The sequence below is a fragment of the Sceloporus occidentalis genome, unplaced genomic scaffold, assembly GCF_023333645.1.
Source record: "Sceloporus occidentalis isolate IW3139 unplaced genomic scaffold, rSceOcc1.0.p SCAF_7, whole genome shotgun sequence".
NCBI lineage: Eukaryota > Metazoa > Chordata > Lepidosauria > Squamata > Phrynosomatidae > Sceloporus > Sceloporus occidentalis.
This window is the reverse complement of record NW_028316987.1, coordinates 87152373-87165115: the sequence shown is the minus strand read 5'-3', so window position 1 is coordinate 87165115 and position 12743 is coordinate 87152373. Positions and strand designations below refer to the sequence as shown.

The window sequence follows — 12743 nt, the reverse complement described above, 5'->3', positions numbered from 1 at the left end:
TGTAAGCCAACGTAGTTTGGTTTGCTGCCGTGAGGATGAGACCCAGCCCTAACTCAGCACATTCCTCAAGAAGTACATTCACTGATGTCAGTGGGGCTTACTCCCAAGTAACATTTTCAAGATCAGGTTGCCAGTCATTGTTAATCCACCATCTGTGACTTATAAGACTTGTGGAAAGGACTGTAAACCATGCAGCAGAAATCCTGGTAAAGATATAAAGTGGATTACTGGCTCCAGTAAAACCAAATTAATAAAAGTCTGCAGTGACTCAAAGGACCATGAACTTGTACTTGGCTCAAATACGCCTATTTAGTGAGTCCTAAATATAAAAGTAAGTCCTGTTGGTTTCAAAAGAACACACTGCTAGTTTAAATTTTTGGAAATATTAAGATATGTAATAGCATGGGAAGAAAATTGCAAAGAATAAAGGGTGCTTCAAACCAGACAGGTATGGAGAGTTATTCTTTAAAAACACAGCATAATTATATGAATACATGAAAGTTCAGTGCTAACATCTTATTTTTTAAGAATGGGCTATTTTAACAGCCCCTTATATTTTTAACCATTTAGCGAGAAAACTTCGGTAGTTATTACAACCAAGAAGTATGGAATGAAAGAGAGCTTTACATTACAACATACTGAAAATTATAAACAAACACATTGTGTGGATTAGTAATAAAAGACCTTCCAATCAAAAAGGAAATTATTAGACACAGCTTCCTGGTGCACGAAACATCAGGGGCACACAGACATTTCCCCACTGAAGCAGGCCACTTACAATCTGATTGCAACCTATTATGATAACCACATTAAATTCCACCATTTTGCTTGTTTTGATTGCAAGAAACATAAACAGCTGCCATATGGACTTCTTGGAGTTTACCACTGAATAGGATACTCTGCTATTGGATTGTCTCTTGTAACATGATCTCTGCCAAAATCCAGCTTGGAATTTGCCACAAAATGCTATGGAGATGGTTTACTCCTAATCAAAACAGATTTCTCGACAACACATTGCTTTTAAATGATTACTTAGGAGTCTAGAAAAGCACTACCTTCCGCTATGGAGCCATCTAGAGCAAATGGCAAAAGCCAGCATTTACATGAACTGGTGTAGCTCCATTGAAATCTGTGTTATTATACCAGTGATGGTACAGGACTATGATTTGTTGGCCCTTAACTGTTGGCGTTTAAAGGCTGGTTCTTCTGTTTTTGAAAACTACCTATTGACAAAAGTGAAAGAATCATAAGGCACAGGTAACATGTTCAATCATCAAACCTCCTATGCTTTGTTAAGGTATAAACAACTGCCACTGAACTAATATGTTTACTAATACTTGCTAATATTTACAGGGTATCTCAGAAGTGAATATAACTAGTGGAACTACCTTATAATTTGAAGAGTGTTCGCCATTAACCCATTACAGTTATGGAAGTCCTAGTCTACTGTCATCAACAAATGGCGCAGGCAGCAATATCTCAGTCTAGGTGGGTTTATTATTATTTTTTAAAGCAAGTAAAGATGAAGGTTAATGGAAGGCAGAGCTGGAGGGATATTTCATTTGATTCTCTTCATCTGTAATAACAGCAGACTGCTGTTTCTCTAAAGTTCACTGTGCATTTCGGGCTTTTCACAAAGACCTGAAGAAGAAAGGACAACATTATGGACTGTTAAAGGATGCAACAATACAGTTCTATCAAAACAATACGACTTTTCAGTTTGTTTTGTTTCAGAATTTCTTAACAGGCTAATGATTTTCACTGTATTTACTTTCCTAAGAGTATGTCCCATTGGAATAAATGGGACTTACTTATGTAGAGAGAAAGAGATGATTGCAAAGTAAATGGTTCATCGTGGTTAGAACTATGTAAAATATGCCATGTTTTGATATATATTGTGCACCAAAGAGCTGGTGACAAGTTACCAGGGAGGTTTTTCCCTTTGACTTTGATAACAAACCAATTTGTTTTTGCTAATCTGCCATGGCGATTCAAAACAGTGCAACCAGATTTTTAAAAAAGATTAAAGGGTGGTAGATCTGCACAACTTTGCACTTTCATGATGGGATGGGTTAAGAATCAAAGTGCTTTAGAACTGGAAAGGAGCACTTTTGAAGTAAAATGATGATTTCTGGATTTTGCAGACAATGGAGCATCTCAGGAAATATTTTAAATTAGACAACATTATCTTCTTTTAAAATGGTTTCCCCCTCTGTTATGAACTATACAGATTGCTCTGCTAGGCACAGGTGAAACAAACTCTATTTCTACCTTGTTGTGAAAGATCTCTGACCATTATCTAAATATTATGGTTGTTGTTTTTCACCTAATTATTTGAAGCTAACTCACACTGGCATTCATGAGACTTACTTCTAAATAGAATAACCTAAATGCTTAGAACTGAACTATAGGACAAGAAAACGGGGACAGGGTTCAGGTGATCAGAAGTAGCTTTCAGGTATGCCACGTAACCAATGTCTATATTGTTTATATGTCCACATTACACGCAGTTTGTTGTCTTTCCTCCAAGCTCAAAACCAACATCTAAATTAAAATTAGACGATTACTAATTTAAAAGAAAAAATGAATGAATGTAGCTCTAATTATTGAAATCATCCAAGCCAACACACACATTTACAGAGCCTACTGTAGAAGAGGGCTATCATGAAACACTTTGTTTATGTACTGAAATTTTCCAAAGGATTTGGCGAGGGGAAGAAAGATAAATATGGAACCGTGTAAGGTTTCCTTAAAAAGAGGATTCAGAAAGAGAATATATCTTCTTTATTTTTTTAAATCCCAGAGAATGTTATTACATCCCAGAGAGGTTATTACTGAATACTTCACATGATTCATGTATTAAAACAGAGCTGTATTATTTGAGCTCTCTTGTACTGCTTTGGGCTTGGCACATCATCCCGAACAGCAATTCTCAGTAAGGACTAGTCACCTGGAAAGTATCAACTTTCAAAGCTGTGTTGTGAGAAGAATAATAGACGTGCTGGAGCTAGGTAGACCGAGAGGAGGGAAGGGGAAGCAGAAACACCAGGCTTTTATAAGGGGATAGAAGCATTTTTCTACCCGTGTGCAATTCAAAAATGCATGAATGGTTTCTGCTCAAGCTTTCTACATACATAAATAAATTCACCTGTGGGATGAGAATGGAAAATTTCAGCCAAAGAGAATAATTTTGCAGAGCTATGAGCGTGTGAAGACGATTAGTACAAAGGAAGTCTCTATGTTACCTTAATGATAACTTTGGGGGGCAAGTGGGAGCTACAGCAGTGTATTATATTCTAGTGGTAAATCAACTGACAGAGCTCCATACATGAACTAGAAATATGCATGGCCAACTTTTTGATTTTGACTGTAATTAACAGCATAATTGCCATGGTGCCATGTAAAGGGTCAGCTAGAAATTAATGAGATAACATTGGTCATTCAACTAGGTCCATTTACTCCCTCCTTCAACACCCTCCAAAAATATTTTAGAGGAACAGAGTGGTACATCCAGAAATAAGTATTTATACTGAGATGCACCAACACTGTTGTGATGCCATTGGTTCTATGATAATTCTCATCTTCCACTAATGGCTAAACCAATATCCTGAAAAACAGTTTTCAGTACCTTATGGGGGGGGGGGGGGGGAGAGAAGGCACAATAAAATGGCAAAAAAATGTATTAAGTGTGTTTTATCCTTTTCGATTCCCTGTCTCTGAAAAGTATAATATAAAGATTTTGAGTGAGATCAAAGAAAACTTTTGACAGATAAGTAACTGATGCATGGTTGTCTGTATCAAACAGCTTCATCATTTTAACAGACTTTGTTGGTTGTTTCCCCCCATCTTTAGTCAAACAAGGAAAACAACTATCACGTAAACATGTACTGACATGCCAGTATATCTGTCTAATGAAAGGCTTCTTGATTTTTGACAAACTGATAGTAACAGCACATATTCTTAAGGAGTTGATACAACTCCCCCATAGATGTAAAAAGACTGTGACCCTTAATACTTTCTCCATGATACGACAGAAGAAACACAGAGCTGTTCAGCTCCATTAAGTCACTTTCCTGCAAGCCATCCCAAACATGACGTATGATCTGAATGTTGCTTTCTAAAACACTTCAAAATATCATTCCACAGTCCGTTTGCATTTTGCTTTCCAGTGCCATTCACAGCACCACAGTCAGGTCTTTTCTGTAGGCAAAGCCTTTTGGGGGGCCATTGGGGTGATTTTTAAAAAGTTCATTTTTTCACAAAGCTACACATGCATTTATAATAGGATCTTGACTAGCTTCCTGCACAAACTGAGGGCAGATGAGAATGTCTGCCAGGCTTTAAATCAAGCTTCAAACAAAGATGCAATACGATTAATACAGATGGGAAATGAATTATATATGCACAACTTACATAAAGATTTAACCATATTTTGTCTTTTAGCCCATTCTGTGTAGTGATTTCGGGAAAATGCCACTTTTCTCTTGTTGCCAAATATGAATCTCCTGCCAGTTTCAGAGCCAGATTCCCACTTGACCAGCGGTTACCTTAAAATAAATGCTTGGTCGTCTAAAGCTAAATAGTGTTATTTTCCCCCCAGTGATGATGATGAGGAGGAAGGTGATCTGAATTAATTTTAATTTCCTAAGGCTAAGTAGTTTTTATTTCTCTCCACTGATGATGCTGGGGATCTCAATTAATTTCAAAACAGCGTGTCATGGTTTCCTCTTAATTTTAATCTCTCTCTCTTTAAATTAGCATGGTCTGTTGCATGTAGAGTATGTTTCCCCTTCTCTCCATAGAAAAGGAATGGTAGCCATATAGCGTGGCTGCTTGGTTTTCTCCCCCTCCTTTGCATTTCAGGGGCTTCTCTTTAGCATGTCTGCCATGTTTGTAGTCCTGTGAGAATTTTACAAGGTTGCACACAAGGACTGCTCTATTCTGCCATTGCATCCTATAAATCTCTATGCAGGCAAAAAGTGCAAATGTGTTATTACAGTTATTGTTCCTATTAGCATTGCTGAGGGTTTTTTTTTTGTTTTGTTCTGTTTATTGTAAAATATTTTTGGTAGTCTCTCATAAACTGTAGTCTCTGTAGTTGCCGTGAAAGTCCCCCTCCTTCTCCCTTCTAGGTGTATCTGTTGCATTTTGCCACAACCCCAAACATACCACCCTTGGGGATGATTTGCTTTTCAGATTTGCTTCTACACCAACTTGTGCAGAATGGCAATATAGTCCCACAATTCTGAATATTATTCCTTGGAAATGGTGAAAGTTAAGGAGTTCTCAGGAGGCAACTGATTTCAAGGAAACTGCAGTGCTCCTGACAATTTTAAAAAGGTGGTTCTAGACTTTCATGAAAATTAAAATCTGATTAAGGTAACCCCTTATTTCTGAAATCAGAGAGAAAAGCTGACAAAGGCTAACAACTATCATCCTAGGCCAATGCACGATTACTTGTTGGGATTAAGTTCAGTAGTATAACTAATGTCTATGTCAATGTACACAGTGTACAGGCTAGATAACCTATTCTGGCACAAGCTTTCACAGGCAAAAGTTCACTTTGTCAGATGCTCCAGGAAAAAGAATTCATTGTTCTATAGGCCTTTAGCGTAAACATGCAACTTTCAACATACTTCTAGCTATTGGGTGACAGCAAATTACTTCACCTAAAGCTACAGTCAAGCACAAGAGTTAGATCAACATGTTGGAGAAAATGTGCTCCTACAATTATATGTTTCTCCTTGCTCTATAATGTCCTTTTCTCTTTACCCACCCTATTGCATCAGGAGAAAAAAAACTTTGACAGAAAAAGACAGATTGTGGCACAACTCCATGCAAAGCTGTGAGAACCATCTTGGTCGATTGCATTTTATACTAGATTAAGAAGAACCAGTATAAATTATAGAATGATCAAGAGAAACAGGGGCTGAAAGCTATAATTTTAAATAATTCATCTCTCTCTGTTGCAACAAGGAATTTTTAGCAGTTAAGAATCTAGCTGTTAAACTTTTCCAGGCCTCTTAAATATTTACTTTTTTCTTTTTTACTTCTTGCAACTATCCCAAAGTTGTGGCATCTTTTATCTCACACTGCTCTTGTCCTTTATACTTACAATTAATATTAGATCTTTGAACTTTTCAGACCTGTGTGCTGGTTCTTAGATCAACATTTTCACACATACGTAATCACTTGGTCTTAATGTCTAGAATATTTTTATCCATTTGTGGTGATCTAACGCCACCACAAGTCTATGTATTCTTACTCAGAAGCAAGGCCCACTGCATTCAAATATCCCTGGGGAAGTGTGTATAAGATTGCAGCTTACTTTATTTAGAGTTTGGCTCGGGAAGAGTATATCAAAACAGAATGCCCACTTGGTCTTAGATATAAACATACACACCTAGCACCTTTACAAAATGATGACTGAATTTTCCAAAGAGAGAATTATTTACCTGATCACTCTTTCAGTTAGATTTTTTTTTGGAGGGGTGGAGGGTGATGATATAGAACAATCAGTTTATCCCCAATGACAAGGCAAAAACATTATCTATATACATTTCCTCAACTTCATTTGAGCAGAAATCAACCTTGAAACTGCTTAAGGACCAGCAGCTGGCCAAAACGTTTTTGCAAGCAGTGCAATGTTTGATAGTCACATAGAAAGAGAGAGATTGAGAAAGAGAGATCACGAAAAGAGGAACCACTAACCTCAATCCTGGGTGCAATTTAGCTCCATTAAAAACAGTTTTTGCCACTGGCTTCAGTGAGGTTCAGATGGTAACCTCTGAGCTTTGTACATAATGAATGTTTTCATATTTTTGATGTTAGAGGTCTAGTTTTGAAAGCTAAGTATTTTGGGTAGTAAAAATGTGACAGTTGCAAGACTTAAGGAAAATACAGAGCATGGCCATGACATTTTTTTTTAATGGTTGCACATTGGGACCAGTGGCAGAATTTACGCACAGATGCTAAATTCAACTTCCCACCCCTTGCTCTGTGGAAGTGCAATGTCAAAGCTCCTTCAACCTACACAGCTTTTTTCCCTGTACCTGAGCAATACAACTGGCTTCAGCGGGGAGGGGAGGGGGGGAAGAGTTTCTGTTGAGAGAGAGCACATGTTACATCAGACACAGTACCTGATTTTTCAATGCACAGCTTGTCAGCCAGAAAGTCTGCCTCCTGGGCGATAAGTGAGAATATTTCATCTTCATACTGTTCTATGATAGTTTCACACTGAAAGGGAGAGAAGAAGAAAAAAACCCATACAGTAGCTCTCTAGCAAAGAACTAAACAAGGCCATTTACACAGAGCAGCAAAACAGTACAGTGCCAGGAAGACTGTTTGCTCATTGCAGCATAATGGGCAATTGTACTAATTGACTTTTTAAAATAATTAACAATATATTGAAAGTCCAATATATGCTAATTTGGGCTCCACTTTTCAGAAACAGAACAGCTCCCTTCCATTAAGATAATTTTAAAAAAATGTTTCATAAATGATCACATCCAAATTGCAAATGATTCCTGTTCATTCAAACTATTGTCATTTCTATACAATACGAAGAGGTAATTTAATATATATGTACAGATATGTGTGTGTATATATACGTGTGTGTGTATGTGTGTGTATATACGTGGGTGTGGGTGTGATTACCCCATAGTATTCTTACTTTGCAAACAAGCACACACATACAGTATATTTGGGATGTGTGCATATACTTGGGAGAATGCATGCATGTGTGTGCATATACGTATGTCCTATTTACACACATTTCCACTTTATATGTAGGTTCCATTTTTAAACAAAATTCTAACGTTTTTCAAATTGTTAGATGCAATTATTGAGTTTGGGTGCTACCAGTTAGTATTATGACCTTCTGAGTAGAGCGCACAACCCTTGCAAAATCTATTTGGGAGGCTGAACTATTTGCTTGCTCATTTTATCCATAGATTACGAGTTTAAGCTCCCACCAGCAAAAGTCCAGAATGGGGACAGAATAAAAGAAGGAAGGCCTATAAAATGTTTTTTTTAAGGGAGGGGGTTGTCAGGATACCAAAAACCTATAGAAATGGATACCAGCTTTTACTCAATGGAAAACATCAAGAATTTAGCATTAAATGTCAACATATTAAACTGAATCTTGAAATGCAGTCGTGGATTTTGATGTTGCAGAAAGCAAGAGCAATTCAGTGGGGCAAAACTATATTGATGATTTTACAAATAGTTTTGACAGACCTTCTGAGGTCACTTCACTGTTGCTGAAATTATATCTGAATGCTATTTAGAGCAGGATTAGGACGAAGTAGAAATACGGATACTTTGGAAACAGATGGATTTTGGACCAGAGTGCAAATCTATCACTGGCTTGTCCCCCTTTGTCTGCTTTTTTAAAAATTGTAACCATGATGACAATGAGGCGCAATGCATGGAGGGAAATTATTATTTGACAAAGGAAGAAATGGGTGCTAGGCCAGATTGAGGAGTGACGCTGTCATTTCTGTATGTTCTAGGCCCTTGTTCTAGCTCAGCCTATGTGAAGTCTTTCAATAACGCCCAAGGATGTGAAAGGCAACGATAATACCACACCTTTCTTTCTATGCACAGCAATAAATATTTAAAAAAATTGGCATTAGTTTGGATTCTTAACCCTGTATTACAGTTGCCAGTCACTTACAGACGAGAATAGCAAAAATATTTCCTTACCGCTAATCTGTATTATTGAAAAATAACTGTCAGCAAATCAGGTCCATTTGCTGTTCTTTTACAAATATTTTTAAAGAGCAACAGCCCAGAAATGGACAACTAACAGCATCTATATTTGCAAAAAAAAAAAAAAAAAAAAAAAAAAAGCATGGTATTATAAAATATTAGGTCTGGCATGCCATGATGTCCCACATTCAATGAATCATGCCATGATGTTTATTATTATTAATAATAAACTAGTGCAGAATTGCAAAACACAGTAAGTTCTGAGTTTACATTTGGTGCCAAAATTTAATATTCACTATCAAACACTATGCTAACAGCAATTCATCCCCCCCAAAATGACCATTTGATTATATGTTGTCTTACCGCATATCTCAAGGGCTTATAAGCATCAGAATAAAAGAAGTATTTTTTATATTCTGCATAGATTGGCTCATCCTTCCTGGGAGCATATCTCTTGAATATCTTTTTCTTAGTTACCGGGTCATCTTGGAGTTGATAATCATTCATCCGCTCACATATCTTTTCCAAAACATCTGTTAAGAAGGTCTCTGACTTTGCAAAAGGAATCTAAAGGAAAGGGGCAAATATAGGACAGACAGACAGACATATACATATACGTGTGTGTATGTGTGTAAAATTTCAAATGTCACAAAAGCCAAGTTGCAGACAAATATAAGTACTGGGTTTTTAATAGAAATTGAGGAATCAGAACAATGCTATGAGAGCTCCACATCTGCATAACTATTGACCCATATTATATTCAAATTTTGATTGGTTTTAATAGTCAGTGACACAATGATCGTTGGAAACCACATTGCTGTTTATTCCATATACAATTCAAAATGCCAGTTGAACACTTGAGAGGGGGGAAAATCAAACATCTAAGGCTCCCCATAAAACATTCCTTTTAAACAGAAACGATATAATCGGGCATTGCAACCTTTTAGATTTTTTAAGTACATTCTGTTGTTCAAAGAAGAGGTACAAGATGTGATGGCTAAAGAGAGAAACAGCGTCCGTTCCTGGCCAACATTTTCTCAAAGCAACCTCAAAAGATTTCTGGTTGGAATCAGCTTGGTTTTCTTTAACTGAAGCTGAGTTTCCAGAAAGTCTTCTCCACCCTCGCCCTCCCATCACACACACACACACACACACACACACACACACCACTAGGCATTCGGTTGGTCTGTCTTACTTGCTGTTCGTCAACTCAGATGCAGCTGTTTAATGCCTCCCAGGGGTCTGTACAAAGAAAATAATCGCTTACAAAATTTTCACTTCTCCCAGGTTCTACTGTTTCAAGCTTTATTTTCAAACAGCTGGTCCATGTCTTCGCCCAGTCCTCTTCCTTCAGATTTGAGCCAGAATTCACGGGGGAAAACATATAGACACTACCTACATGCTTAGCGAGAGTTGAAACAGCTAGTGCTGCAGGGGTCAAAGAGCATCCCTCACCCTTGGAAACGGGGACAAAAAAAGAGAACTTCTCTCCCCCGTCTAGACAGGTCAAGGTGCAAGATGGGCCTATCCCTGTTGCTTCTTCCGGAAGGGGGCGTGAATTGAAGCCAAGTGCACAGTAAACAACGGGGCTGCATCCTTGGGCCTTTAGAAGATCCCCGTCCCCCCCTCCACCCTCTGCTGATCAAAGTAGGAAGTTATCATGACAACCATAGTCAAAGGGACTGCATCACAAATGAACTCGATTTCTGCAATGTTGATATATCCAGTCTCCATTGTCTCTTTTCAGACGCAGTATGAACCCTTCCGGTCTCAATGATTACATTACAGAAGCACTTTCATATGTGTGCTCCATTTACACAAAGGCGTTCCTTGCTTCACCACCATCTGGCTACAAATCAGATAAATAAAGGCAGGAGAATTAAAATTAAAGCTTAGCGTCCCTTCCCTTCCTTTCCTTTCCCTTCCCTTCCACCCCCTTTGCTCTCTACCCCACCTCCTCTGCTTCTTAAAGTAGGCCCTTTCATGAGACTGCCTCCACAAACCCCATCCTCCATTTTGCATTTTGCATTTTAACTTTCCTTTCAATAGGAATCAAGGGGGAAATAGAAAGGTAAAACCTTGCAGTTCAGGAGAGGATAATAAAAGTGTTTGGGGAATGGTTGTTTTGTAAGGATGGTGGATGCAGATTTCAAGAGCTGTATCAAAGGCCAAATAATAAATTAAGCAGACTATTTAAAATGTGGGTGCACATGGAATGTGTGTGTGTGTGTGTGCGCGCACACACGCACAAACTCACACATACAGTGATCAAACAGCATGGTTCCAAAGAGATTAGCTAAAATAGACAATCCATCACAACCTTTTCTTCCCTCCTCCTTATGGCTTGGGGTTAAAGAGCCAAATACCCTGGCGTCATCTCAAAGTCAGTCCCAGTGTGAATTCAGTTCAGCTTGGCTTCTTATATTTGGGTTCAAATTGGAAATTAAACCAGGAGGTGGTTGTCTGGAATTATTTTGCAAGTAGGCTTTAAGAAATTACAGTGTCTTCATTTTTCTAGGTGAATTATTGTCCAACACTCATAAAAAATCAAAAGATATGACTGAAGAGGACATGCAGAGTAATGATAGCGTTAGGTTAAAGTTGAGGAAGTTTTATCTGAGATGTATGCAGCTGAGCTGCACCATATTGTGGATCTCATAGTCTTAGTCTAATACTGAGTTCAAGGATTTCCATTTTGTAAGCATGCTTAGATACATGTTGGATTGTGGGTATGGCATGTCACATAGAAAAAAACATTGGTTATTAAAGCAGAAGTTATATACATGATTTAATTGTATTAAGGCCTTAATATTCTATGTATTTTTTTAAATGGGACATATTCTTAAATAAGTGTGTACAGTATATCTGCCTACCTGGGAGTAGGTCCAATTAAACTCAAAGGCAGGTACTTCTGAGTAAATATGCATAAGATTGTACTTCCTATTAACTTCCTGTATATTACTTTTATGCATTTAAATGTCACAGTTGAACATGATGGGAAGAAATAGAAAATTAAATAATGGTTGTTTCTCAGAGCAGTGATTTTAACAGACTTGTAATACTTTCATAAAACTGTTTTTTATGAAAACGGGGGGGGGGGGTAAAATGTTATTTCTGCTACTATTCTGTTTTCTGATTGCATATATCAAATACAGTGAAAAGAAGTAGAGTAGTAGAGTACTAAAATACATATCACATCTGCAGTAAATATAAAAATAATTTTGTAAACACACAGACTCAAATCACAGAATGTTTGAAATTCTGTAATTCAGGGCAAGTGTAAGTATATTTATCCTTCACTGGAATTGGGCAGCACAAGATTGTGCTCAGTTACATTAATAGATCTTTGTGACAGACATATGCCAAAAGACAAAAATTTACTTAATATGCTGAGAGTGGTGTGTATACACACTCCTACACAACTTATGCATATAGCATATTATACGATATTAATTATGTAGGCTGAGCTAAAAGTTACCTAAGATTCAATATATTGTATGTGTACTGCCAAAGTGGTTTGTTTTAGAACCAAATTAATAATCTGCATTGTTTTCATGTACTTTTTAAATAGCCCCATTTTTACCTTTTGTAATTGGCAAAACCACCTTTGAGTATTCCTTGCCTAAGGGGAAAAAACTATGAAATGAATGGGTTGCCACAAGTCAGCAGGCAACTTGAAGGCGAGTGTGCACATATGCACTCACAAGCCAACACACACAAAGCAGTTGTAATAAACAGGGTCAGCGCAATGGCTGATCATAGTTACAGACACTTCCCATTTCCAAAGCTCCATCCCTTTCTTTGAAATAATAAGAGTTAAAGTCAGTATGAGCTCTTTTCCCCTTTCCCCAAGGAATCTTGAGAAGCATAAATTCTCTTTCCAAATACTCCAGGGGACTATTACATATGCAGAATTGTACATAAAACAACATACACTTCTATTGTTCACAAGTTTAGGCTGTCCTCATTACAAATGTAATATGTTAAAGGAAATCAGTTCATTTTAGCTGGCTCACTATTGTCTTTTTCAA

General features: G+C 37.5%; 1 protein-coding gene across 1 annotated transcript in view; it reads right to left on the bottom strand.

Annotated features, from left to right (window-relative positions):
- Positions 1 to 1233: 1233 nt before the first annotated feature.
- CNPY1 (canopy FGF signaling regulator 1) overlaps positions 1234 to 12743 on the bottom strand; it is a 49911-nt gene continuing 38401 nt past the window's right edge. The window contains exons 4-6 of the mRNA XM_089531450.1: positions 9076 to 9279; positions 7140 to 7236; positions 1234 to 1641 (exon numbers count right to left, since the gene is read on the bottom strand). Coding sequence (XP_089387576.1) covers positions 1604 to 1641; positions 7140 to 7236; positions 9076 to 9279 — 339 coding nt within the window. The 3' untranslated portion in view covers positions 1234 to 1603. The remainder of the gene's footprint in view (positions 1642 to 7139; positions 7237 to 9075; positions 9280 to 12743) is intronic.